We start from the raw sequence: 27530 nt of genomic DNA on the forward strand, positions 1-27530 counted from the left end.
GAGACGAGCCCCGCTGGGCACCGGCACCGCGGCACCCCCGGGCACCGACACCAGCACCGCGGCATCCGACACCGGGACCGAGACCGCGGCACCGCCGGGCACCGACATCCCAGGACACCGGCGTCCCCGGGAACCGGCGTCTCGGCACTCCCGCGCACCGACGCTGGGACCGAGACCGCGGCACCGCCGGGCACCGGCAGCGAGAGCGAAGTCCCCCCGGCACCGGGACCGAGACATCACCGGGCACCGCACCGGGACCAGCACCAGGACATCGGGCAGCGGCGCCCCCGGGCACTGGGACCGAGGCATCTCGGGCACCGGGACCGCGGCACCCCCGGGCACCGGGACCGAAGCCCCTGGGCGCCGATCGCCGGGCTGCGATGCTTCCCGGGGCGGGTCCCCTCGCCTTCCTCCTCCGGTGCCTGCTGCTCCTCTTCGCCTCCGAGAGCCGAGCCCGGGCTCGTAAGTCCCCCTCGCTCCCCTCCCGGCTGCGCTGGGTCCCTCCGTGCCTCAGTTTCCCCATCGCCGGGGTCCCCAAGAAATTGCAGGGGGGTTTTGCGGTCATGGCTAGGGACACGGGGAGGCTCCTCGCACGGCGTGTGCCGGTCCTCCGTGGCCAGGATGTCCCAGGCCATGCAGCAAGCTGGGTCCCCCATCCTGCACTGTTGGGGACACGGTTGTTTCCCCCTCCACCCGCTGCTGTACCCAGCAGGGACGTACAGCGCCGAGCACACTGCTGCGTGCTGGTGAGGGGGCTGTGGGGTGTGTGGGCTGGCAGGGACGTGCTGAAGGTCCGGGACCCTCCTCCCATGGGCTAGAAATTGCATAGGGCAGGGGGTTGAATTGCAGCCCTTCCCCTGCACAGATTCCACCCTGCATGGGTGCACTTCCTCTCTGAGGATGGATGGGGACCAAGGGCAGTTTGGGGAAATGACCCCTCCAAACCAAAGTTGGGGGCTTTTCTCCATATGCATCCCTTGTTCTCTCCTTGCTCCTGCTCCCAGCTGGTTGACTGGGGCAGATAAGATTTGGGATGGGGAAGGGAGGTTCAGCACTTCCTTGTACAAAAAGGCTTGAAGGACTTGGCTAGGGCTGTTTAGCAGCTTGGAGGGTGCTGGAGGTGTTAATTGGGGCTGGGAGGTGAGTCTGGCTTGGGCAAGGCACTGGGACCCTACCAACAGGTGCTGGGCACCCCTACAGCATTGCAAAGCCACCTGAGCACCGAGCAAACCAGGGCAGGACCTGTCATGTCCCTACATTTATTCAACCCTTTAATCTCCCGAAATCCCAGTAGAGTCTGTCAGTGGCTGCATTAGGATGATTTATGACTTGCCCGCTGCCAGCAGTGCATTAGGCGCTCGGCAAATAATCATCCTCCTGGAGCGCTGACCCAAAATGTGAGCGCTGGTTTGCTTGACCCAGTGGTGGGGTGTGCTGGGGGGAAGGGCAGGCGGTTGGATGGGGTTGTGCAGAGCCTTGGAGACCAAAATCTGGGTGAGTTTGGCTCCTTTCCCTTCCCTGGGCTGATCAAAAGCCACCAAGCTCAGACCACAGCATCTGTTTTCTTGCATGAGGGATGTAGGTCTGACTCCCTGCCTCTGCCAAGGCTGCATTAACCATGGTACCCAGCTTAGGAGGGCGCTGGAGACATCTCCAGAAGGTGAAACAGATGCTAGGTGAGGTGTTTGCTCTTTGGAGGAGCCTGCTGATGGTAGCAGAGCCCCGAAATTGGGCATAAACCAGGATGAATGGGGGCAGTAGGGGTTTTTCTGATTTGGGAGGAAGTGCTGAGGTCCATTTACGGGACTTAAAATGGTGATAAAGCATTGGGGACTGTGGGACAGGGACAAGATTGGAGCAGGAAGGTCTGGGATCGCTCCCCAGCTCTGCATCGCTTTGGCTCTGCTGCGGGGCACATCCTGCGGTGTGGGAGGCTTGGCTGGGGTTCCAAGTGCCCCGTGGCTGAGGGTAGGGGGGTCTTGGTGACAAGGTCCTCATCAAATTGTGGACTTTTCTCTGCTGTCCACCTCAGCAGCTCACTGCCTCACATGTTTCTTGGGGCCGAGCACTCAGGGCGAATGAAGACAGGAATAAATTAGTTACGAGCAGGCTCATCAGCCAAAAGACCTACAGTGTCGTGGCTAAAAATAGGTGAGAAGCAGAAATGCTCAGGCTTGAAGGCAAGTCAGAAAAGAAGAATTTACCCACAGAAACAGGCTATTTTAGGGGATTTACACTCTCAGCTGAAAAAATATCAGAGGCACAGGTTACTGGGCCGAATGTGCTGCAGCCCGGCCGCTATGAGTAATTCAGCGGCAATAGTTGAACGCAATGATGTTTTGGCTGGAGGCATTTAAACACCAGCATCTCTGGAGAGCACAGGGCAGTGGTTTTCCCCAGGAGCTTGGAAGTTGCCATTTCATTTGTTTTTAACGTGGTTCCTGGAGAAAAGGGTGTTTGTGGGATCCGTTTGTCCTCCAAATTCAGATCCCGTGTGATGAAGAACTGAGCGGTCCAAAATGGGAAGGAGCAGGATGAAAAGCAAATACTACTGGTGGCCATGGTAAGGGAGAGACGAGGGCTGCACACCCTGCTTTAAACAACTGAGCATCCCCTTGGGAAGGTGCGGAAGGAAACGGGGCCCCATCTGCTGCTCGCAGAGCCCATGGGGATGCTCTGGGTGCGGGACTTCACTTGGGTCCTCCACCCTGGGGAGCTCAGGGATGCTTCATTTGCAGAGCTTCAGAGTTTTCCAGGCTCCCAAAGCCCTGAGAAGAAATTCCCAGCCCAGGACTGAGCAAGGCGAGTACGTGGGAAGCGATCTGGACGTGAGCAGAGTCGTTAGGATGCCACATGTCAAGGGCCCAGTGTGTTTTAACCAGTCTCTTCTCAGCTAAGTTGTGTTTTAAGCCCTTCATAAATACAGGGCTGTCATAGGAGCGCCTGGACTTTCTGTACCAGACAGTGCTTTTTACACTTTATTTATGGCCACTCTTAAAACTTGCAAACTGGTTTGCATAAACACACCCCTGCACGCCCAGTGCGGCGCTGGCTGGCAGGTGCCTGACCTCCAAAAAAATCTGTCAGGGCTGGGAGTCCGGCTCAGACATGCGCTGCTCGGGGGAGAGCTGCGGAGGTACTGTCTGGGGATGCAGAGATGGGAGAAACCCCTGTGCCATGAGATGAAATGAGGGAGAGGTGGGGTGAGACCTGTGGGATGTTTCGGTAGCATCCTTGTTGGAGCCAGTTTAGTACGTGGAGTGAGTCCCTACTAGGGAAACTGAGGCACGGGGCTTTCCCCACTTGGGGGTCTTGTGGGTGCATTAGCCCCTCTCTAGCCACAGGTCAAGGCTTTACCTGCAGCAGGGACTCGGCTGTGGGGACTCCTTGGTGTCCTGTGGCATAGAGGAGCTCCAGCGTGAATCAGGATTGATGTATGGTGATCCCACGTGAGCAGAGACCCGGCTGGATAATGGATGTGTGGCTGGGAACTGTTCCCCGGGCTGGTGGAGCAGTGATGTAAAATCAGCTTTAAACCTCCCATGACCCATCTCATGACCTTCTGCTCACATCTGGGAAAGCCCAGTGTGGGAGCGGGGGATGTAGGGGCAGGGTCTTCCACGTGCGTATGTGTACGTGGCTTGACTTTGTTGAGCTTCAGTCCCTGCGTCTAGAGGGAAGTGAAATGAGCACGGCTCAACCTGAGCCAAAGGAGGATTTGGCAGCAGAACGTGGTATTTTGGTAACTATCACCATGCAGGTTGAATAGCTTGCTGTGATTCCTGCTGCCATAGTGTTGGGTTTGGTGCAGGAGAGCATCTGACTTCCGTTAGCCCCTGGTTCAAGCCTTGGTCAAAGTGCCCAAGGCAGTGGGATGAGTCACGCTGTGTTGGGAAGCCCATGGGGACATCCTTGTCCTCACAGCCTGTTGCAAATGTGGAGAGGTGCAAGGAACTGGCTCAAATGGGCTGTGTCAGTGGGTGGGTCACATGTCAAGGGACATGTGAGGGGACTTGACTGCATGTGAGGCCAGGAGATGTCTAGGGATGATCTGACCAACACTGGCCAGTTTGATGGTTCAACAAGGAGGCTGTGGGGTCTCTCCCATCTCCCCTCAGGTCTCTCACTGGATCTAGAGCAGATCATGAGGACATGGGATAGCATCCTGTTGGTAGCTGGTATATGAAGCTGTTGAGATACGTCCCAAAGAGGCATCAGGGACATTCTCATGGTGTGACAGATATGTCAGTGGTCACCAAAGGCAGTGCAGGAAGGGTTTCTCCATGACATTCAGTTTGTCACCCTGGATTGATGTCTTTAGACCATCTCACGAAGATGCTGCTCCAGTGGGTTCATAGAGTGTCTCAGAGGCTCTGTGATAGCCTCTTCTGGAGTTTCAATCTCCTGGTAGCTGGAAAGCTTCCTGAAATACCTATCCCAAATCTTCCAGGTTTTGCCCCAAACTGATTGCTTCTTCTTATCCCTGCCATGGCCAGACTTCACCCTTTTCTTTGTAACAGCCCTCTCTTGCCTCGTCCTCCCCCTTGTACTTTCCATCTCATATTACATAACCTCCTTGCTGTCCAGGATGCAATTAGCGATAATTAATGATAGTTAATGATAATTAAAGTAAACCAGGGCCTGGGCACAGCCTTAAGCGTTGACCAGGGGTGTCCAGACTCTTGCTGCGGGTGCACTCCCCAGCATGGTGTTGGCTGGAACTCTCCTCTTTCCACTTCTGCTCCTGCTTCCAGGTCCCATAGGGCCACCTCCAAGCGTGGAGCCTCTGGCTTGCAATCAGCAAGCTCTGGTTATGTCTCCAAGGTGACATGGACCAGGCTGGCCCGCTGTCTTCTCATGCCCAGGGATCACGTGGTCCTCGGGAAGGAAAACAAGGTGATGGCTTCATCTGAATATTTGGTACTGCAGCCTTGAAAATGCTCCGCAGCTCAGGAGCCCTCTGGAAAACGAGAAGTAAAACAACATGACTTTTGTGAGCATGCTGTTGCTGAAGGCGCAATAAATAAGGAGACTGAGCGGCACGGGAGCAATTTACTGCCACAAATGGCTTTTCACTGCGAGTGAATTGGGAAGATATCCAAAGTTTGACCTCTGAAAATGAAATTATTAGCCTGGCATGGGAAAAAATGATCCAGAGCCTCCAGCTTTTAAGCCTCCTCCTTCCATCCATCCCCAGCTTGCTTTTAACCAAACATGCCGGCGCGTCTTGCCAAATACGTGGCATAGTGCTACTGAGATGCGGACAAGTGTCTGCTGCTACCCAGCGCTGCCAGTCGGCTTTAATTTTACCAGCGGGCCCTTTGCAGACATGAATCAGGCTGCTTTCGAGGGCTGGACCCGAACCAGGGCTCCACTTGTGATTAAACGTTTGAACGAAGCAGCCAACTGGCATGGGAGCCTGCAAGCTGAGCAGGGCCGCGTAACGTGAAGGCAACTTGATTTCTTCACCCTCAGCGTAATTCATGAAGATGCTGCAAGCAGGGAAAAATGAAGTCATTTTCTCACTCTTTTGCAAAATGATAGGTTTTGGGGTTTTGGGGTTTGGGGTTTTTTTTAAGTTTTGTGGATTTTTTTTCCCCTTTCTCCCTGGTTTCTGCAGTTTCCAGCCACATACTCCCCGTTGTTGTGTGGTTTGCTGTAAGCTCGTGCTGTGCATGGCTGGGAGTATGGGTTTGCTGACTTGTCAAGAGGTTTGGAGCAAGCTATGCAGATGATGTAAAGACCCGAGTAGGGAAAAAGAAGGAAAATGGTTCTGTCTGTCGCTCTGATGGCATCCACCCCAAAATCATTGTGAACCTCCGCCTCTGGAGATGCAGCACCACTGTGCTTGGACTAGGTGGTCTGGACAGCTACTGGCCACCTCCTTTGAAGGTACTGTTTGGAGAATCACATGCTTGAAGCCATTAACTCAATGAGGAGCTCAGGGCTGCTAGCAGACCTGTATGGCTTGAGTTGGAAGGGACCATCATAGACCCGTAGGGCTGCCCTTCCTGATGGCCACAGGGACCGGCCATGATAGAGCATCACTTGGGTTCATCCTGAGGATGGTCAGAAGCTGGAGGAGGCATGGCAGCCCACCACAGCATATTCATTTGAGTTTTGCCTGGTTGATGGTAGAAACACATTAGGCAGATGGCATCTTCAGCTTTGGCAAGGTGGGACAACGCTGACCAGGCTCTCTAGAACACTGCTTTGCCCCAGATAACAGAGTGGAGTATGGGATGGCTTTTAGCATCATTGAGGTGGTGGATGCCACTGAGCTCTTTTTGGACACCCTCTGCTATTCATCAAGGAGTCCTTCCAGCAGCATAGCGGGGTCAGCACCTGCTAGCTTGCCTGACTTCATGGAGCAGGAGCTGGGCACCATGCCTCAGAAAACAGTCCTCTCCCCTCTCCATGTGTCCCCAGGGCACCGCAAGCTTTTAAAAGACCCATAAATGCTTCAGGGAGCGTAAATGTCTCCGCTGCCTTCAAGCAACGTAATCACCCAAACTACCTCAAATCCCCTCGATGACATAACCTTTTAAATCACCTTCAGTTTTTAGTGGGGCTGTAAGCACTGAAACCACTAATAACACACACAGGCAGGTGTGTGCTTATTCACGAAAGAGCTTGAGTGCCGGTGCGTCCCTCTGGCTGGTCGAGGCTTGGGGACATGCCACAGGAGAGGAGGAGCAGCCACCAGGCTGCAGTGGGAGTTATGGAGTCCAGGTTTCTGCAGGTCCAACCAGGGTCAGAGCTTGGTCCTGTAGGACCAGGCGATGCCTTTTGATGTGAACATTAAGGAGGACTGAATTGGGCTTTCTAGCCAAAGCCCTGTGTTTTTTTGGTGGTGATTATGACCCGTGTCCCACAGGTCCTGCTGCAGGCTGGCTTCATCCTGCCAAAGGGTTGGTGTGTAACCAAGGGCTTGGAGATGGAAAGAGTTGATAGGCACCTGCTAAAATCTGAGGAGAGGGGAGATCTCTGAAGGGGATCTCATGCACCAGTTGTGCTGGGCACCATCTCATCCCTCTCCCTGTGCCATGGCAAGGTTAAACCCATGCCAGTGTAGGCAAGGCTGGATCGTTTCTGGGACAAACACCTCTGGTTCAGGAGCATGGCTGGAAACTGGCTCTTCTCAGGATGATAGAATCAGGGAGGAATAGAAAAATACATGGTTTTGTGCTTTTGGGGGGCAAAAAGTAGACAAAGTGGACTTGCTGTGCCCATGGACAGCCCCATAAATGAAAAGGATGGTTCAACCCACTCCAGCCAGACCAGTGCTGTATCGAGCCTGGTAAAGCCAAGAGGCTAAGCCTGGTAGGATAGGATTGTTTTGGTTGGAAAAGACCTTTAAGATCATCAAGTCCAAATGATGGGGCAAGCCAGCACAGTCCTGCTCCTTAGGACTGGATGGGGCTTTGAGCAACTTGGTCTATTGGAGGGTGTCCCTGCCCATGGCAGGAAGTTGGAACTAGATGGACTTTAAGGTCCCTTCCAACCCAAACCATTCTATGATGCTATGGTTCTATGACTGATGCTTGGCTGCCCATGTCATGATAGTGCTTGTCCAGGGATCCTTGACAGAATGAGCTGAAGCTCTTAAGGGGAGCAAAAGGTTTTCCTTCAGAATGTGTTTCTACCCCAAAATGTCTTTTTTTCTTCTTCTTTTTTGGGTAACAGTGAAAATGTCTCCTAAATTCAGGCTCTACTATCTCCCCCACCACTCACAGCCCTTCTGGGGAAAATTCAGTCCCATAGCATCACCCTGAAATCACTTGTCCATCTTCAAACAGCATTTCCACTGACATATTTTAGAGAGACAGCTCTAATTTATACCTCAAAAACACCCATTCTTTTCCTCACCTGCACTGTGAGTTGAGCTTGCTCAGAGGAGTTGCTGGTTGGTCAGATGGGTCCCAGGCTAAAAAAATCCAAATTGTGGCAAAAAAAAAGGCTTTGGGGGAGTGTATCCAGTTAGGAGTTTGGTGGATGGGATGTGGCCATCAGCTGCTCTTGGGGGGATAGCAGGAAGGTGCTGAGCTGTCCCTCCTTTTCTCATCACAAAGGGAGGAGACCTCTCCCAAGGACTGTCCCTTTCTCTCACGTAGCTTCTCCTGGTTGACTTTCAGGGCCGGATATGTTCTGCGACTTCAACGGCAAGAAGTACAGCCCGGGCGAGAGCTGGCACCCCTACCTGGAGCCACAGGGGCTGATGTACTGCATCCGCTGCAGCTGCTCCGAGGCACGTCCCCCACGAGGTGCCGCGGGAGGTGGTGGAGATGCTGCTGCATTGGGGAATTGCTTTGGCAGCTTTTAGGCAGATTGGTTCTGGTGTCTAATTTGACCAGAGAAGCTTTTTCCAGTCCCATAGGGACATTGGGTTAATCTCTTTCCTTTTGAAAAAGCCCCCTGTCCCTCTGGGGGTGTTGGGTTGACCTTGTGAGGGAGCTGTCTCAGTAGCGTTGGTGGGCTGTGGGTGGAAGTGGCTCAGGGCTGCTGTGGGACCACAGGTGATCTTTGATGATGAGAGATGAGACCATGAGCTGGCTGACAGCCATGTCCGAGCCAGGGATGGAGACATCCTTGACTGGGTGAGCTACACCAGCACAATCTATTGTGATAATGGGGCCATCATCCAACATGTTCCTCCTCTTGCAGGGGTGAACATGTAGCTGAATGAACTATCTTTCTCTCTCTCCCCAGAACGCCAACATCAGGTGCTACCGGATCCAGTGCCCAGCTCTGCAGTGCGCCAGCCCTGTCACGGACCCCCAGCAGTGCTGCCCACGGTGTCTCGGTAGGTGGACATCCCATGGGGAGGAGGTGACCGGGTGGCTGTGGTCCTGCAGGGTGTACCTCAGCTACAGTCACTTGAATGGTCACGTCTAGGGCAGCACAGCTGGGTCTGGCCATGCTCATGGGGTCATGGCAGCAATGGCAGCTCGGGCTGCTTGCATTGCTTTTTCCTCCCAAAAATGTCATTTTGATGGAAAAGGGCTCTCTACCAGATCACTTTCTCCAACTCCTCCCCATCCCAAGAAACCTTGTAGGGACAAAATGTCAGTTCACAGTTCAGGGACAAATCAGAAGCTGTCACTTTATTCAGATCATTTGCTAGCAAAATGTGTTGGATACAGGAAAATCAAAAAACATTTCTGAAGTTTTTTAACAAAATGATTGAATTTTTCCCTCTCCTGGATGTGATGACCTCCAACATCTGGAGTCAGAGCTTCTCCCATGGGTAACTGGCTAAAAATTAAAAATACTTTTTTTTCTAATTTTTATTTCCTAATTTCCCAAATTGTCCATTGTTTTTGACTAGCTTTGACATCGGTCTGGCATGGTGGGGGACAAGACCCCGGGAGGTCAGACTTCCAGTTTTACCTTTGTGCTGACCTCAGCATGGTCAGGGCAGCCCCATTCTCCAAAAGCTTTTAGGCATGCAAATCCCCACGGGCCATGCAATGCCCTGGCCACTTCTTTGTGATAACTGCAGCATGTAAAGATCTTCTTGTCCTTTTGGGTTGGGCTGGTGGGGAATCTGCTGAGCATCCGTGATACACTGGGGCCAGGGAAGGGCTGGCTCTCATCCTGTTGCTTTCTCATCTTCTTTTCCAGAGCCACATTCCCCTTCTGGCCTCCGGGCACCCGTCAAGTCCTGCCAGTACAATGGGACGACGTACCAGCAAGGCGAGATGTTCACCACCAGTGAGCTCTTTCCCAGCCGCCAGGCAAACCAGTGTGTGCAGTGCAGCTGCTCTGTAAGCTACCTGAGAGCCCGTGGGAGGCAGGGAGGGCTCGGGGTCTGCTTCTGCACCCCAGCTGTGTCCCACCAGGTCAAAAACCAGCCCATGGTGGGATAGTTCATCATCAGGATCAGGTTATCAGTGTGGGAGACTGAGCTTCCTCTGAGCTTCCTCTGAAATGGTGCTGGGTCCTCCCCGCCCAGTGGCTAAGGAAGACTGCAGAGCTGGGTGCTTCCTTCTCTGCCTGAGTGCATTGTCTGGCCTCAACCCAGAGCAGGGTGTGCTGCAAATGTCCATTGGGCCCTGGGGTTGGAGCACAAAGCACTCACCTGCATCTCCTCCCCAGTGGGATCGGCATGAACAAGCTGCTCTGAGGGTGGGTTATTCGCTGGAGATCCCACAGGGCAGTTCTAGGTGGACGCTGCTGGGGCTCCTTGGGGTGGGCACACCAACAGGTGCATTTGCCAGCTGTGAGGACCAGTGCTCTGGGGCTGTCCCCGCAGCATCCAGCAATCCCACCTGCCACACTGAGGCATCATACAGCATGCAGCTGGCAGAGCGGACAACCAGGAACCTTTCTCTGTACGTGCTTGCTGCAAAGTAGATGGGAGTTCTGGGGGAGCTCAGCCTACCTGCAAGGCAACATGGACACGATCTGCCAGCTCTTGGGCTTCAGAGGTTCTTGGGACATTGAGCCCAGTGTCGAGCTGGTGGGACTGAGCTGAGCTGCAGAAAGGATTTGAGCCCTGCATGGCTGGAGCTCACCCCTGATGCAGCTGGGAGATGACGGCAGAGAGATGGGGGCATTTGCAGCAGAGCCTGGCCATCAGGGATGGCAATGGGCAGGCGCCTGGTGATCTTCATCCTCCTTGATGGGACTTAAGTGGAAGCTGAATCCAGGGCTGAGCCCGGGTGGCCGGGCTGCACCAGGAGCCGATCTCACCTGGAAACTCCTGCAGTGTGTTCACCAGCCCTCCGGGCCATCATGTTTGGAGCTGTGCCCTGGAGAAGGGCTGTGCATGTGCTTTCCAGGCTGCCTACAATAACCATTTGCAGGAAGCATCTGCCTTTCATGCTGAGTTGCAATGACCTTTGCAGGACCATTGCTTGCCCATCTTGATGGTCCTGGTTGCCCTACCCGAGGTCTGCGACGGTGGCCAGAATTCTGTGTGGTCCTCAGCATGCATTCCTGTGATGGATGCCCATCCACCACCTATTTGCCAGCACCAGAGGGATGTTCCTCCTCCCTGAGCCTCCAGCAATGCCCTGAGTCAGGTCTTGGCTCCACTCTACCCAGCCCTCTTGTGCAGGCTGGGATCCTGCAAAACCTGTCAAAAACTGAGTCCTGATGCTTCGCTCAGGAGGCACAAGGCAGCCTGCCCAGCGGCAACGGGGAAGGTGTGCGGAGTGTGGGACCACGCGTGCCAGGAGCTGAGTGTCAGGAGATAAATGGAGCAGCTCCTCCTCCTTGAGAGGGAGCGAGGAAGGGGGGTAGAAAGTGCTGATGCTGGACTTGGGCGCTGTGGGGAAGTGCTCATACTGGCTGCAGCCTCCGCCGTAAAAAAGAAGAGGGTTGCAGATGTGGCTTTCATTGTGCGATACAGAGCCCTTGGATGGGATCAGGCTCCACTGGTCTGTGCTTTGCTTGCAGCAAATAGTTGAACTAAGCTTGGCCAGGAAAGAAAAAGGGGTGAGAGTGCCCAAACCACCTCTCTCTCTCATGCTAAGAGCACGCACAAGGTAGTTACCATCAGCTGATGCTTGATAGTAAAGTGATACCAGGATAGCTGGTCTGAGTCTTTGGTGCTTGTGCACACCACAGAGCTAGGTGGCTTGGAGCTAGGTGGCTAGGGGAATAGCTTAGGCGTAGAAATTATTCTGTTTTGAGGCTGGTTCCTCTCTGTCAGGCCCCAAATGGATGCCAGCCCACCAGGCTGGGGACAAACACCAGGAAGAAGCCCTTGAACCCAACTGTACGTGCCCACCTGGCCCTGCTTTCCCACCCCAGGAGTCTGCAGACCTACGTGTCCCTCTCAGAGACACTGGCTCTCGCTCAGGCTCTGTTTATTCGGCAGGATAATGCCTTGGATACGAGGGGGGAAAATAAAAGGATGGTTGTGGAGCCTTGCAGTGGCAGGGTCTTGCCGGGCTGTGTCTGATGTCAGCTGCTAGAACAGCTGCGTGAACAGCTGGTCTAAACCTCTTTGAAAACTGCCCTGAGACCAGAGCCTCTGGGATAAATCCTGCTTTTTATGATATTGGCTCTTTCCTGCCCCAGGCAGGTCTTTGCCGTGAGCTGCCAGTCAGAAGGAGAAAGAAGGAAGAGGCTCCGTGGCCAAATCCCACTCCCTGCAGGTCTGGACCCCATGGAGGTCCCTGAAGCAGAGAGTAGGGTTTGGTTTGCAGTGGCCTCCACCAGATCCTCTCATTTACCAAACTTTCTTCCCCTTCTTCACATCCCCCAGCGGCTTGGCTTCCTGATGGTAGATGTTGCTGTGGTTTGGTTTTCTAAGGAAATCCTTGGTTAACCTCTTGGTTTCGGTTGACTGAGAGCTTGGGGATACCCCAAAGAAAATTGCTGCATGGAGAAGAGGACCTAGCTGCTGCTGGGCTGCTGAACATCCTTTTTTTACCCTTCTGCAAAGCAGCAAAAACATAGCCCTGCAGCAAGCAAGTGCAAATCCATTGACTGAAGGGACTGGGATGCACCAAGGTCAAGACTGGCCTTGAGCTGTGGTTTTCAGCCTGAATCACCACAGCAGTGGTGTTTTCCAAACTTAATCACCAAGCCAGTGGAAGAAAGTCTATACCTGAACGTCCATTCGCAGCTCTTGACCCAGTGTCTTTGTGTGCTTGGCTCCGGTGTTACCGAATAACCAAGACAGAGGGAGGGCAGAGCTGTGGCGTGGACCTGGGTCTGGGTTCAGCATCATGCTTCCCCTTTCCACCTGTCTCCTCCAGGTCCTTGTCCTGGGAAACGTCAGAGAAGAGGTTCTTGTGCCACTTCGAATTGGTGGGTGTTATGCAGAGTTTACAGGTGTGTGGTGGCTCTTTCAGATCTGGTAGTGCTAACGATGCCTGAGAGGAAGGCACTGCCTCCCTCTTTTTGAGGAAGACCACTCCACTCAAAAGCATGCGGACTGGCAATCAGTGGACCAGCCATGCCAGGAGAGGACACCACCCACCATGCTATACCCCGCAGGATGGAGAGAGCAGTGGGACAGATTTTCGGCTTTCATCAGTTGTTAGATGATTGGTGATATCTGAGGATGGACTATTGGTGGGCTTTTGATTTATGCTAGATCTGGAATTTGAAGTGCTGGCACCCCAACACAGGTGACATACGCCCCTGTCCAGACCTTGATAATGCTGACAATGCTTTTTTTTTTGCTCCTGTCTCCTAGGAAGGCCAGATTTACTGCGGCTTGGTGACCTGCCCGGAGCTGTTGTGCTCCTCTCCCCTAACCGTGCCGGATTCCTGCTGCCAGGTCTGCAAAGGTAATGAGGGGCCCAGGAGCTACTCCTGAGCAAGGGCTGGGAGATGCCAGCTGGTTGCCACCAGCCAGCAGGAACCATTTCAAGCCACTTTAGCAGGATTTTGGAAGCCTGTATTGTAAATCAGGCCACTCTGTCTGTCTGGATCCTACCAGAAAACAAAAGACAAGAGCTCGGTTTTTTTCTTGCGTGCTTCCCCTCCCACACCTAGTTGTGTCCTGCCTCCCTGCTGCCCGCATACTGGCCAGAGCTGAGCTCTTTGCCCTGCCAGCGGTGCATTGTGCAAGAGATGTGACCACTCACTCACCAGGATGGAGATGGTTTTGTGGACCACATAAAGAATGTGTGTGCTACTGTTGCTCCAGAGAAGTTTCCAGGACAGTCAGGGAAAACTCCCCTTCCATCACAGTACAACATGGCTGAGTTTCACTCCCACAGCTCTCCGTGAGGGAGAAATTCTTGAATTTGCTGCTATTCCCCCTGACTCACCCCTGGGAGAGGGAGGAGAGAATCAAGCTCCACATCTCCAGATGAGACAGACCCAAGAGTGAATGGGCAGATTCACACTCTGCTAACAGTGGAGTCATAGCATAAAATGACTCTTTAATAGAGAAATATTTATGAAGCTGGAAGGCCATGGTGATGTCCTGGCCATGGACACAGAATGACCTCCTCCAGGTGCCTCCTCCAAACTCTCCCCTTCTGCAATTTGTGCTCCTCTTTCCTAGTTTTCTTTGGTGCAGCTGAGGCACGTCATTGACTCGGTGAGAAATGTCTTTGGATTTCTTTTTAGTGCCAAATCATCCCCATCACCTCATACTCTACCTCTGGGGTGTTTTCATGCCACCTAACTTCAGAAGCTACAAGACCATTTCTTTCTTGGAAATTTTCCTTTTCCTTTTCCTTTTCCTTTTCCTTTTCCTTTTCCTTTTCCTTTTCCTTTTCCTTTTCCTTTTTCTTTCCCTTTCCCTTTCCCTTTTCCTTTCCTCTCTCCAGACGTTGCATGTCAGCACCCTGAGGAGAGCTGCTTTTAGTCAGTTAGACCCCAGAGAGCAAATCCTCATCCAGCCCCACAGCATTTCACAGGACAATGTTTTTTTCTTGCAGATAGCTCATATGAGAAATCCACCGAAGAGGAACCCCTCCAGTTAAACAGAGGTGTTGTACGTGACATTTGCATTTTAAAACTCCGATTATTGCTTCTAGCACAGCCCCATTAAACTGCTCAAAGAAAGCCATTTGCCCTTGGGCATAGTCTTCTATAAAGAAATGACCCACAGCAGCTCTAGGAGAGCAGTCAGTTGTTTGGACAGCAGAACCACGGACACCTGGTTTGCAGATGAATCATGTTTTGGTGTTGACTCTGGGTGAGGGCTATCAGCATAGGCTGAGATCTCAGACCACCAGGGAAAGACTTGTCCTCTTCCTCTGAAGCATCTCTGATGTCTTTGGAAGACCAAGAGACCTGTGGGAACTGGAAATCTTGGGCACTTCTCCTTGATGTCCAACCTGGCTGAGGTTCACCAGTAGGTTAAAACAGCCGAAGAACATGGATAGAGCAGACTCAGAGGTGACCGACAGCCAGATGCGACCCTCACCCATACAGTCAGATAGCCCAAATCTTTCTTTGGGGGCTTTTGCTTCAGGAGATGGTGTCTTCTCTCCACCCTGGGCTCAAAGGCATTCTGCCTCCCAGTCATAGCTCCCACAGAGCAGCCAGCGCTGGAGCTGGCCACCAGCATGCTTTCCCCAGGCTGTTTGTATCGGCAGCCCCAGCAAGGAAAAAGTGACTCCTTGGCTGTCGAGGGTTGATTCATGGTGACATTTCAGAGCTGGGCAGCCCATGCCAGGTCTGTGGGATTAGGTCACTTACAGCTCCTGGCCCTGCCCTTTTCCATACTGCTGGGTGAAACGCCAGCATCACACCTCCACCACCTATAAAACCTCCAAAATAGGCACAAGGGGACCCTTTGTGCTGTATGTCTTGTCCCAGCGGTTTGCTCTTGGAAGCCCAGATGTTCCTGGGATTTCAGTCCTGCTGTCTGGCAGTCCCACACCAACTCTTCTGGTGCCAGCCAGGTGAGAGGGCAGGATACGGCCCGTCCTTACCACTCTGATCCTGGTTGGGTTGCACAGATGCCAGTCCTCAGTTTCTCAGCAGGCATCTAGAAAAGACCAGCCCATTTCCCTGCTTGTTTTAGAGATGAAGAACCTCACCTGAGCGCATTGGGTTGCATGTGGGATGAGAAGGGTGCTGCCCCAATGAGGGTGACCCACTTGCAGCATAGGGTGGACATCAGTGTGGGGCATTGACACAAACTGCTGAGCACCGCTTAGGTGGTGGCAGGCACCAAGATGGCTCCTGGGTCATTGCTCATCCCTGTGGTCTCTGGGCCTTCCACTCCTGATGGAAGGTGTGCAGGACACTGCATGGCTTTTTCCAGAGTGCTTTGGAGTGAGAACAACCCAACTGCCTGGGTCTGAGTCCCCTTCTTTTCTCTGACTGCTCACAGAGACACTCGCAAGACCAGTGCTTGGGGGAAGCGATGGGCAGGAAGCCACCCGGAGCCACTGTGTCCACTGTTCTCAGTTCTTCCCTGGAGTTCATTCCCAGGAGCTTCAAACCCAAGGGAGGAGGTGGCACCACTGTGAAGATCGTCTTGAAAGAGAAGCACAAGAAAGGTAAGGGATGGAGGGGTCAGGAAGTCTATACGTGGCCTAAGGTGGCTTCTCCAGGACTTTTAATTCTCTGGGGAACCTGTTTCAGCAGCATTTTTCCATCACCAAGTCCCACCTCCCACTCCTCCACAGCCAGCCTCACCCAGCTATCTCAGCCCTGGTGGCCCACAGCCCCTTGGCTGCATGAGTCCAAAAAGGATTGGAAGAAGTCTGGTCCTTGGGGTGCTTTTGAGATCTGGGACCCTGGAAGGGAGGTGCTCAGCTGGAAGACTCTATGTGGTCCGTCCAGGAGAGTGCCACAGAGGGACAGGATGTTCCTCCTTGCACCTACCTACCACGTGCTTGGTCTGTCCCAGTGCTGTGGTCTTCCTCCTGGAGGGGAGAGTTGGAAGATGAGATGATGAGGCAACCCCATGGAGCCAAATGAGAAAAGACAGGTCCCTTCTCCTCTTGAGGCCTCTCCCCCCACTATGTCTCCAGAAGGACTCTTTCCAGTCCTTGGAGACAGATGAAGCCCTGGAGGAAATTTTGGGACCTCCAAAAATTTCCGTGGAGGAGTCAGCAGGTGGCACTCTTCACTGTGCTTCATGCCTGGGACAGCCTCGGAGACACCCTGGGCTTGCAGAGGCTTGGAGGCATGTGAGGTCCTGCCCACACTTACCACTTGCTTCCACCAGGGTGGTTGACCCCAGCAGCCTCCGTCTCCTGGAGCTGGTCCCCCTGTCCCATGGCACCTCCTGGGTGGGATGGCTGCAAGATCCCTGTGTCTGCTGCCGCTGGATGTGCTGCCAGAGGACCACGTTCCTCAAGACAGTGGGGCCACCCATTTGTGAAGTGATGAAATGTGTTGAGCTCCACCAAGCCTTGGGTGTACAAAAGGAGGAGGATTTATTTCCACCAGCAGCTCTTTTCTCTCTCTCTTTCCTCCAGCTTGTGTTTACAATGGGAAGACCTACTCCCACGGAGAAGTGTGGCACCCTGTCTTCCGGCTCTACGGCCTCCTGCCCTGCATCCTCTGCACTTGCAGAGATGGTGTCCAGGACTGCCAGAAGATCACGTGCCCCAAGGAGTATCCATGTGACTATCCAGAGAAAGTAGATGGGAAATGCTGTAAAATATGTCCAGGTACGTGACATCCCACCTGCTCCTGCAGCTGCCTTCCAGTTCCTTCCTTTAGCTTCAGTTTAAAGCCCAGAGCAGATGTGTAGGTGTTCACATTGCTGGTGACTTGAATTCACACCAGGTGAGTTCAGCAGAGCCAGCACTGATGTAAGGGTTGGCCTTTCTTGGAGGGCAGCAGGACTCACCCAAGGTGAGGAAGCTGCAGCAATCCCAAAACGTTGTATCTGTTGGGTGGGTGTAGTCTGGAGAAAGATGCCCAAAGAGGGACATGCTAAGAGTCTTCAGACAGATAGAAGATGGTTTCTGGAGAGAGGGCACAGTCTGTTCTCCAGCTCTCAGCTGGGACAAGAAGTCATAGGGTTAAATTGTGGCAGCTGAAATGTAGGTTTGAGGTTAGGATGCTTTTTGGGTGCAGGATTATCTGTAGCACTCATGGTTTGTTTGAATTTGAGCTGAGGTCCCCGTCCCTGGAAGAGGAGGGTTAGGCACACAACTTATTGGGGTGGGCCAGGTAGAACTGGGATGGTGCTGAGGCTAGGACAAGGTGGAGAAGACCTCTTTTTTTTCATGTTCAATGGATTTTGGATCTCTCAGCGGCTTCTTGGTCTTTGGAAAGCTGTTTGAAACCACAGACCTGGCAAAGATGTAGCAGGACATGAGATCTTCTCCTGTTCCCACTGGAGAATGTTTTCTAGGTTATACCTCTCTGTACTATCATTCAGCAGCAGATATTTAGTTGTTGTACCACCCACTGCTTCCCTAGAGAGACTAAAGGTACCTGAGTCTCTTTGAGCCTGACTGCGGATGCAGCGGTTGCTGGGTGATCTCCTCTGACGTGCATCTTCAAGGTGGTTTCGTGCAGAGGGTCTCACCAGGGAGAACAAGCAAGGGGCATTGGTACATTTAAGAATGGGGGCAAATAGGCTGCAAAATAATTTCAGCTGAGGTTTTTAAGGTTTTTCAGCCTCTGAGCAGGGAGGTTCTGGGATGGCCTCCCCGGGGGAGTGAAGGGCAGAAGCTCAGCTTGTTTTAATAAGGTTTCTGATATGTTTATGAGCAGGATTTATGATGTGGTGCCTGGTGGGAATGGGATGTGATGACTGAGCAGAGCCCTTCCAGTCTTGCATTCCCATTATAGCGGGTCTTTCTGGTTTAAAGTCTACAACTTTCTCTGCTGGGATCTCTTGTCTGCTGTTCAGTCTTCATTTATTTCCAGTTAAACACTCTGACCCAGCCAAAATGATTTTCTTCTTGCTTTCCAGTACTCATAGATAGCAATCACACACACATACACTTTGCTCAGCCAAGTTACATGCTTGTCCTCTGTTTCATTGCACGGAGGTTTCACCCATCTTCTTTTTCCAGGCAGTTTCCATGACTGTCCTCCTCTTCCTCCTTTGTACCCAGTAGCTTGGAGAGAAACACTGAGCGATTTCCATTTGCAAAAGGGATCCTGATGGAAGGGGAATTGCTGTGATGCATTGGTCAGATGGGGAAACCATTGCAGCTGCTGGAGGCAGAGATTGTGGCTGGGACCCCTGGGTCCTTGTTCCTCCTCCCCAATGCTGTTGGCCATCGAGTGGCTCCAGTGTGAAGCTCCAAGGTTGTTAAATACCTGTTGTACCTGCAAGGATGTGTGGTTCCTTCCCTGTCATGAAGATTGGGCTGCCTCAATCGATGCAAAGAGCAGCCCTGGAGTGGGTGAAGTGAGTGGGTCTGGGATGGAAGTTTCCCTGCACCTAGACCCCATGGTGGCAGGGGTGAGGGTGGCGGGCTGTGGTCTTCCCCCTTCATGTCATGCTGAGCCTGCAGAGCTGAACGCTTATCTTCCCGTGGCTGAAAAAGCCCTGCTTTCCATCCCTTTAAATTGGGATTTTCATCCACCTCTTCGAGAAGAGTAGCTCAGGACCACCCCAGAAAGCACGGGGGAGAGCAGAATCAGGCCTAAAATAACTGTCCTACTAAAATAAACCCCATGCGTCTATTTTTAGCCAAGCTTTCTTTCGAGTAGTGTAAAAAGCTTCAGCATCCAAAATGACGGGGAGAACAAGGCTAAATTCAGCAGAGCTGGGCTCCTCTACATTCCAAGGACCACAACCAAAGGCAATAAATCTCCTTCCAAAACCATGGGGGATTCTTAATTACTCCAGATACATAAAAAAATTTTAAAAATTAGCAGCTCTCCTTTACAAGGATGTTGAAAACGTCACATAGGGTCCTGCTGGTGCCCCTGGTGTGGGTCTCCCCGCTGTTGCACGCCATGTGGGGAGGGGGCTTGGGCTGGGGCTCAGCCCACCCGTGGGGCTGAGCCAGGCACACTGCCCAGGCAGCCCAGCCACGGCGCTGGCTCCCGTGCTGCAGGCTCATCCCTTCGCTTCGTTAACGTTGCTTCTCTGGGACAGCAGTGGGAGTGAGATGGGAAGTGGGTAATCCAGCCCAGGCTTTGCAGTGATGATGGCACCAAGGTCCCTGCAGCAGGTACAGGGAATCCAAGTGGAGAAAATCCCCCTTCCCCATCCCTGCTGGCATAGAGGCTGCCAAAATCAAGGGGAATGGAAAATATGGGGATGAGCAGGTCCATGGATCCTTTATCAACATCTCCACTGCCTATCTCAGCACTGGGGAGCAGACCCTGGGAGCCAAGGTCCCATTCAGAGATGTGGCTGTGCCGCATGGCATCAAACCCAATGAGATGCCTTTCTGTCAACTTGGGTGCTGAGATGACCTCCTCCAAGCTCCTTCCTGCCCCTATTTAATGAATTCTGTCCTTGTTTTTGCCCAGAAACCAGAGTCAAACCCACTGATGAAATAGTCACCACCCAGTGTGGCAAGAACCCCAACCGCGTCCTGGTGTACATGTTTGTGCCGCCAAGCTCAGAGACCTCCAAGGAGATCCTCAGGACGATTGCGATCGAGAAGGAGCCTGCGGAAGAGGTGGAAATCTACAACTGGAAGCTGATTAAAGGTGGGTCCCATAACAAAACCAGCCAGGAATGGAGGAGGTGTGTGTGGAAACCTGGTGCTTTCCAAGCTTTGTTCAATTTTTCAGGCTTTTCTAGTGGTGCTCCAGACCTTGTGTAGTGAGTTGAAACCTGCTGACAGCAGGCTGGCTTTTCTAACTCCCTCTTTCACACTCTTTTGCTGCAGTTGCATGCAGACCAGGGGCTGGAAACCACTGTTGGCCCCAGTGTACCCTGCCACGAGCTCCAACACCATCTGGAGGCACAGCACATGGGCAAACAAGGAAGGGCCCTGGGGCTGCTCCTCCAAACCTGCCCACTTCCATGCCAAATGCACATGGAAAACAAACCAAAAAATTGTTCTGGTCATTCCATATTTTTGCTTTTGCTCTTCCCCCCCTCCCCCCAGTCCATCCATCACTGGGAGCAAAGCTTGCAGAGCTGCTGCAAAGGTGCACACAGGGGGGATGAATTGCCCCCACTCACTTTTTGGATATATGGATTTGGATGCTCCTGTTGGTGTGTCCTCTAGAAGTCAAAGCACGGTAAATACACTGTGAAATCACACCAATCTTGTGCTCTGTCCCCATACCTTTAGCTTTGCAACACTCTTATGGACCAGAGGAGCCTACCTCTACTAGAGACTCTTGGTCCAGTAGATATTTGCATTGTGTTTCTCTTGGGCCTCTGGAGGCATCTCAGTGCCCCAACCTTGAGTCTCCATTGGACATACTCTACCCCTTGCAAAATCTTGTGCCTTGAGCACTTGAGGTTGGTTGCACCCCGCCTATGGATACAGCCTCAGCCCATGTAGCTGGGTGCCTTCTGGACATGTGTAGGCAGATATTCTGGTCTCTTGGGTATGTTTGTGTCTCACCTCACTCCTTAGGGAGACCTCAGCCCTCCTGGGGCTAACTCTTCCCAGCTGCCGAGGGTGGACACACGTAGATAGTAGCCAGAGAAATTAACTCCAGAGATGGAGCCCTGGCTGCCACCATGTTTCCATCCTTCCCCTGCCATCCTCCATCCTCCACGGTGCCCCTCTCCCCATCCTCCCCCCCGCCTCAGCAAAGCCTCCTTCACAATGGCACCTTGTAGCTGGAGGACAGCTGTGAGCCTGCACTGTCTGGGCCCCACCATTTCCTCTCCTCGCTCCTTGGCAGAGGTCGCCACCCAGACCTTCTCGCCACCTTCTGAGGCCAAAAGCTTCGTGTCTGCACGGAGCTCCCGAGCCCTGCCAGCCAAGGACAGGGGAGGCCCTTGTCCCCGAGGCCAACACAGCTCTTTTGCTTGGCAGAGCAAAGTGTTACTATTGGGAAAGAGCATGAGCTCAGTCACATATGGATTCCACCTCTCCATGGTCCATCACTCTACCAACAGAGCAGTGTGTGTGGAGAAAAGAGGCTGCAAGTCACACCTGGAGCCCATCCATCTGCCTTTGTATGGGCTTATGATACCTACGTGGCCTCATCTATTTCTGTGCCGGGACGGTTTCCTCTACAAGGCAGGAGCTGGGAGGAGAAACCGGCACCAACACCCAGCCAAAAACTTTATCCAGCTTGCTGGTGGTGCATGACCAGACCCCAGATGCGTGGCCATGGGGCCTTCCCCACATTTTTAGGGGTCTGAACACCTCAGGAGTTTTGAAATGTGATTTTCTGGTGTTTTGGAGCAGGAATTATCACTGGGAGTGAGGACAAAAAAGGAACAGGCAGGATCAGAGAGGGACCAGTACAGTTTGGAGGCTCTGTAGTTGACTGCTGCCCTTCACCCTGCCTCGCTGGAGGCTTGGGCTGTACTTGGAGGTGCAGTCCCTGCATGGACCACTTTTCCACGTTTACCCAGCCAGGCTGTTGATTAGACATTGACCAAAATATTCCTTTCTCCCATGAAAACCTGCAGCTCTGGGACCTTCAGCGATCCCCAGTGTTTCACCACACTGGTGTACCCTCACACCCAGGCTGTGGGGTCCAGACCAGCCATCCCCATGCTCTTCTGGCATGTGCTTGAAGATCTGCTGCCATGGAGATTCTACAGCCCATGTAATCTCTTTCAGAGCCACAAACCCCTTCCTAAGGGAAGACTTTTCCCAATGTGCAGCCTTCCTGTAGCACAAGCTCATGCCTTCTCATACTCTCCACCATGGGTGTGAAGAACAGACTCCTTTCCTCTGATGCACCTGAAGATGCCATCAGCTCCTGATACTGTCCTCTCTTACACAGTTTAAGCAGTTGAATTTTTTTCAGTCTTTCCTTGATGTTAGAATTTTCTGGTCCTTTGGTCCTTCCCATAGCTCTGCTCTGGACTGTTTCTATGTCTGTCTTGAAGTGCAGAGCCCAAAATGGAGTGTGGGGCTCTGGTCAAAGGTTGTGTCCTGCTGGGATGGTTCTCATACACCCCTGTGCACCCATGTTCCCATCTCCATCCACCCACTGAGGCTTTGTTTTGCAGATGATTTAGCAAGCCCTGAGACCAGTTTCTTGAATTAGACTCTCTTCACTGCCCAGCCCAGTGTTAAGTACCACATTTACAGTCATGTTTGTTCCCCACGTGGTCAGCAGAGAGAAGCAGTGAAGGTATGTTCTGTCCACCCATTTTAGGATGGGTAGAATGGCACTGTGGAAAAGCCTGTCTCTCCCTTGTCCCTCCAAAATTAGGAAAGATGAATTGCTCCCTGGGAGATGGGGCTGGTCTTTAATTAATTCCTTGTGCTCTACTGAACTTTTTTTGGTCCTGAGGTGATGCCTAAAGCATAGAATCATAGAATCAGGGAACGGTTTGGGTTGGAAGGGACCTTTCAAGGTCATCTAGTCCACTCCCCCTGCAATGAGCCAGGACATCTTCAACTAGACCAGGTTGCTCAGACCTCTGTCCAGCCTGACCTGGAATGTTTCCAGGAATGGGGCATCTACCACCTCTCTGGGCAACCTGTTCCAGTGTTTCACCACCCTCATCATAAAAAATGTCTTCCTTATATCTAATGGGAATCTCTCCCCTCTTTTGGTTTAAAACCATGAGCCCTTGGCCTATTGTTACAGGCCCTGCTAAAAAGTCCGTCCCCATCTTTCTCATAAGCCCCCTTTAACGCACCAAGAAAGGTGCTAAGTGCCCAACAGCCCCACCACCTCCCTCCATCTCATCCTAAACTTTCCAAAGAACGATCCCGTCTGTTGAACAGGATCTGCTCGATGAGAAACGGCATCACCTTTTACCAGCTCCATCCCGTATTGCCTCTTCGGTGGACGGCAGACGCAGCGGGTTATTCTTATCTGCGCCGTCTCGTGCTCTCCTTGTGCGTGCTGGAGCATCGTCTGCATTCCTCCGCTGCTCCCCAGCTCCTGGCATCTGTCAGAAACGACCATCCGGGGGGCCAAAGGTCTCAGCCAGCTCTCTGAGGGCTCTTGGGTGAACATTATCTAGGTCGGTTGATTAAAAGATGTTTATCTCTTGTGGCTCTTGTTTAAAATATCCTCTTGGTTACTAATGTACTGGAAAGTGCTTCATCAGCCACAGGGACTATAAGCACACCCTCCTGCTCCTTTCTAAGTATAGACCAGAAGGATTTATTGAACACTTGTGCCTTTCTTGCGTCATTAACAGTTTTATTATCTCCATCCAGTATCTTCTTTTGTTACTGGTAGGACTTCTTTTCCTGACCCACTTATAGGACTTATTAATAGTCCAAATATCCACATATTTCTCCGGATGTCTTTGACTTCCTGTATTAATTTTCCACAGTCCACAGCATCTCGTTTATATGGATTGCTAGCCGGTTCCCTTTCGTTACATACTCTTTTTATGTGTAATTGCTGCTGGGAATCAGGGAAAGTCTCTTAACCAAATAAGGGGGACCACGTTGCCTCTCACATCTGCCGGCAGTGAGAGGCTGGACGCACGGGGAGCTTGGGTAAGAGGTGGGGAAGGATATGCCAGGCATACCTGCCTGGTTTGTCACGCTTCCCAGGCTAATGTGAATATCGCAACCCCTAATCCTGCAGAAAGGTCGCTTCCGTTGCTAAATGCAGGTTCTGGTTTTCTTGGGTCAAACCTCTGAGTCAGGCACCTCGGGATGATGCTGGCATGGACAGAAATATCAATCTCCGTTGAGGTCATTCGTGGTTTTTTCTCTGCCCTGGAGGATTTTCAGGGCTGGGGGCAGAGGGATGGAAAACTTTGGTCCTCGGCTGCTTCCAGGAAAGCATCTGAGGATGGAGGGACCTCTGCGGTCAGGGAAGATAGGTGGTCGAGAGTGAGCAGAGGACGGGGATCCCAGGAGCCTGTTCATCCCACCTTAATTTCTCTTATGGTTTTGGGGGAGATCAGACCTCCTCCAGTGTGAGATGCTTTGCAGAGCAGCAAAATCTTATTGCTTTGACCTGCTTCATGGTGTTGTCCCTGCCGTGCTCTGATTTAACGACCAGTTACTGTTTGCAAACGAGATTTCTCCTGGTCCTTGGCCAGCCCTGGATTTGGTCCCAAACTCCCACCAAGCTTCAGCAGCAGGTCCTGCACCGAACCAGGACTCCGGGGCATCCAGGGCAGCCTGTGTCCCTTTTGCATCTCGGGAGGGGACAGAGAGTTGTGAATCCAAACCCATCTGAACCTTAAATTGAGCATTGCAGAGTCTGATGCCCTGTGCTTCCCTCTGCAGGGATATTTCATCTGATACAGACCAAGAAGATCAGCAAACAAGAATTCAAGCAAGAAGCGCAGAACTTCAGGCTGATCACCAGGACGAATGAAGGTAGGGAGAGAAAAATCCCTTTTCCCCACTCCTCCAGGAGACCCTGCCCCAAACAACCCCTGTGTTTTGCTGCTGTGTTCTGGCCGTTCCGCAAAGGCTGCAGAAATCCCAGCACAGCATGGGGAGCTGAACCGTAGGGAGAAGACTTGTGCAAATGTAGCCAGGTTGGGGCTGACCTATCTTCACACGCATATGCAACTCTCCTGGTTAGCAGTCACATTTTCACTTTATGGTATCGGAAAGGGCAGCCAGCTTTCTAAAAGTGGATGCACGCTTGTGAAATCCAAAGGCTTTGTTTCTCCAAAGCCCGTAAAACCGTTTGATTTTTTTATATCTAATCCATCTGGCGTTATGGGGGAAAAAAAAATGATGCAAGGGATTTGAAAAAAATAAACTCTTGAAATATTTTTAAAAATCATTCTTAATGTTCTTGGATGTGTGTAAACGTTACAAAAAACAGGAATGCCAGTGCACATGCCGAGAGTGCCTGTGCGGAGCAAAACTGCCGTGCTATTTTCCGCTGGCTGCCTCTTTGCCTGGGCTGGGTTAGAGTTTAATGGGTTAGGTTCAGATCGGAGCCATTCCCGTATTGTCCAGCACCCACGGGTCACCGGGTCAGCCGGGAACGGCTCTGCTGCCCAGCACATACCAGCACTTCCAGTGCCCCAGGGAGGCTGGAGATTTGTTTTCACCTCCAACCAGTTCAAGACATCATCTCTTGACCAAACCCTGGGGGATTTTCAAGTCCTTGCTCCCAGGTCGGGCTTCGCACCCTGATGGGGTCTCTGGCAGGTGCCCACTGCTTTTTGCCTCAGTTTCCCCTGAAAAATAACCCTGTTGTGAAATCATCCCTCTGCCGTTGCCGCAAGTTCTAGGAAAGCATTGGCTGGTGATTTCTTCACAACAGGAGATTAATTCAGCTAGAAAATACACCCCCCCCCGGGGATGACGACATTAGGGCTGCATAATCCTTGCTGGGATTATGGGGGAAGCGACCACCTAGAGAGAAAGCACCTCCAGCCACCTCCTGCAAGTACAAGGATGCTGGTGTTTTGTGGGAGCAAGGAGAGGAGTCGGGGAGCTTTGTACTCATTTTTGGGGTGTTGCCCGACTCCCTCCTGTGCATTTTCTTTGCAGGGAGTCTGCAGTTTACCGGTGAGGCTGTGGGGTGATCCAGGGGGGTTTCTTCTTCTGCAGCAGGACCTTCCCCAACTGTAGGTGATTGCAAAGCCCTGCACGAAGAGCCAAGGCTGAGGCAGCAGCAGAAAAACAAATATGGATGTGGGGGTTTTGAGCAAGCCACCCCAAAGAAATGGGACTGGCAGAAGGGAGGAGAGAAGTACGCCTGCCCATGGCCCACGAAACGTGAATTCTGGCTTTCTGATGATGAGTCGGAGGACAAGCAAAATGCTTCTTCCCCCTGAGAGGCAGGGAGTCAGCCCAAATCCCAGACACACTGGGGAGGACATGGTCCTGACAGCTCACGTTAAAGCACCCTTTGAGGAGGCAGAGAGGGAGATTTATCCCTGTTTCAGACTGAGCTCCTTTTCTTTTAAGAGCGTGGGAGTAGTTTCCAGGAAAAGCATTGGAAATGCCGTTGATTGTACTGTTAATTGCATTGCAGGAGGTATATAGGGCCCCTCTTGACCTCAAATACCATTTTAATTGCAAGATGGCAAAGTCTAGGACTGGATTATGGGACCACTGACGAGCTGCTCTGGCCATGGCTACCTCTCTCCCAGCATGGTCCTTGCAGGTCCTCCAGTGCGAAGGTTGCTACGCGTGGGGTAAATTGTGTTTTCCTGCTCCAAGGGTTGTTGCTAATGAGTGTCCATCTATCTCTGCTCATCCAGGTCACTGGAACATATTCCGAGCCCAGACATCAGAGCTGAGGATGACAGAGAGCCCAGAGAAAGAAACAAAGAACTTGTAAAGGAAAAAAAAAAAACTTTAACCTAGCTATTGATTTATCTACACACACACACACACACATACACATATATATGAAAAAAAAGTTGCATTATTAAATAGACTGGCACAGCAATAAAGGATACACTAGTGTAAATTACAGAAACTCCAGCAAATGAACCAAACTGAACCGCATTGAAGCCACAGCCGTGGAGGTGCCTCTCTCCAGTGGGAGAGCACAAGAGGCCGGCTGTCATCTCCTGCCACCGAAGATGTCGAGTGTGCAGAAGGAGGAGGGAGAGGAGGGAGAGCCGGCGGCGATGTGAGACCTGGTGCGACGTGAAGAGATGGGATACATCCCTGACACCCTGGCATTTCTGAAGAGCATTGGGAGCTAGCAGCAAAGCAGAACCTGACCATGCTTTTTATCAACCGCTGGCATAAAGATGACCTGCAAGGAAAGAAAAATCATCCTTATTTTTTTTCTGGGAGCCCCTGTGATCTGCAAAGGGTTTCTTTGGCCGAATACCCTCCAAAGGGTATTGTTTGAAAAATCTTGGGTCTTATCTCCTCTGTTTCAGCTGGGAGGATTCTTTTCCCTTCTTTGCAGGTCACTTGAAGATGTAGTTTTTGGGAGGACTCACCTGCTGACAGGGTCTGAGGCCCCAAACACTGCACTAAGGTTGCTACTAAGCATGTTATTATGCTATATATTTATATATAACCTACATAATATCTACTGGGCTGTATTCACAGGAGGGGCATCTCCCAAAGGGCGAACAGGACCATTTCTGCAGCGTGGGGAGGAGGGCATGCAGCAGCATCGCCCTTCCCCTGTCTGGAAATAGCTTTGGGGGATTTTCAGGTTGT

At 52.2% G+C, this 27530-nt stretch overlaps 1 protein-coding gene across 1 annotated transcript; it reads left to right on the forward strand.

Moving 5' to 3' along the window:
• On the forward strand, positions 1-27530 carry CHRDL2 (chordin like 2). The gene is made up of 11 exons (XM_054836616.1): positions 1-462; positions 8136-8248; positions 8710-8803; positions 9625-9767; positions 13157-13250; positions 14355-14410; positions 15761-15929; positions 16857-17051; positions 19831-20013; positions 24660-24752; positions 26606-27530. The coding sequence occupies exons 1-11, from the start codon at positions 381-383 to the stop codon at positions 26683-26685; spliced, it is 1302 nt and encodes a 433-aa protein (XP_054692591.1). The 5' UTR covers positions 1-380; the 3' UTR covers positions 26686-27530.

The sequence above is a fragment of the Grus americana genome, chromosome 1 (genome assembly GCF_028858705.1).
Source record: "Grus americana isolate bGruAme1 chromosome 1, bGruAme1.mat, whole genome shotgun sequence".
NCBI lineage: Eukaryota > Metazoa > Chordata > Aves > Gruiformes > Gruidae > Grus > Grus americana.

Bases quoted from the DNA above. Each gene is read 5' to 3' on its own strand.
- CHRDL2 (XM_054836616.1), top strand. From the start codon at position 381: ATGCTTCCCGGGGCGGGTCCCCTCGCCTTCCTCCTCCGGTGCCTGCTG. The intron at 463-8,135 runs GTAAGTCCCCCT...GTTGACTTTCAG, and splicing joins CGAGAGCCGAGCCCGGGCTC to GGCCGGATATGTTCTGCGAC. The intron at 8,804-9,624 runs GTAGGTGGACAT...CTTCTTTTCCAG, and splicing joins GTGCTGCCCACGGTGTCTCG to AGCCACATTCCCCTTCTGGC.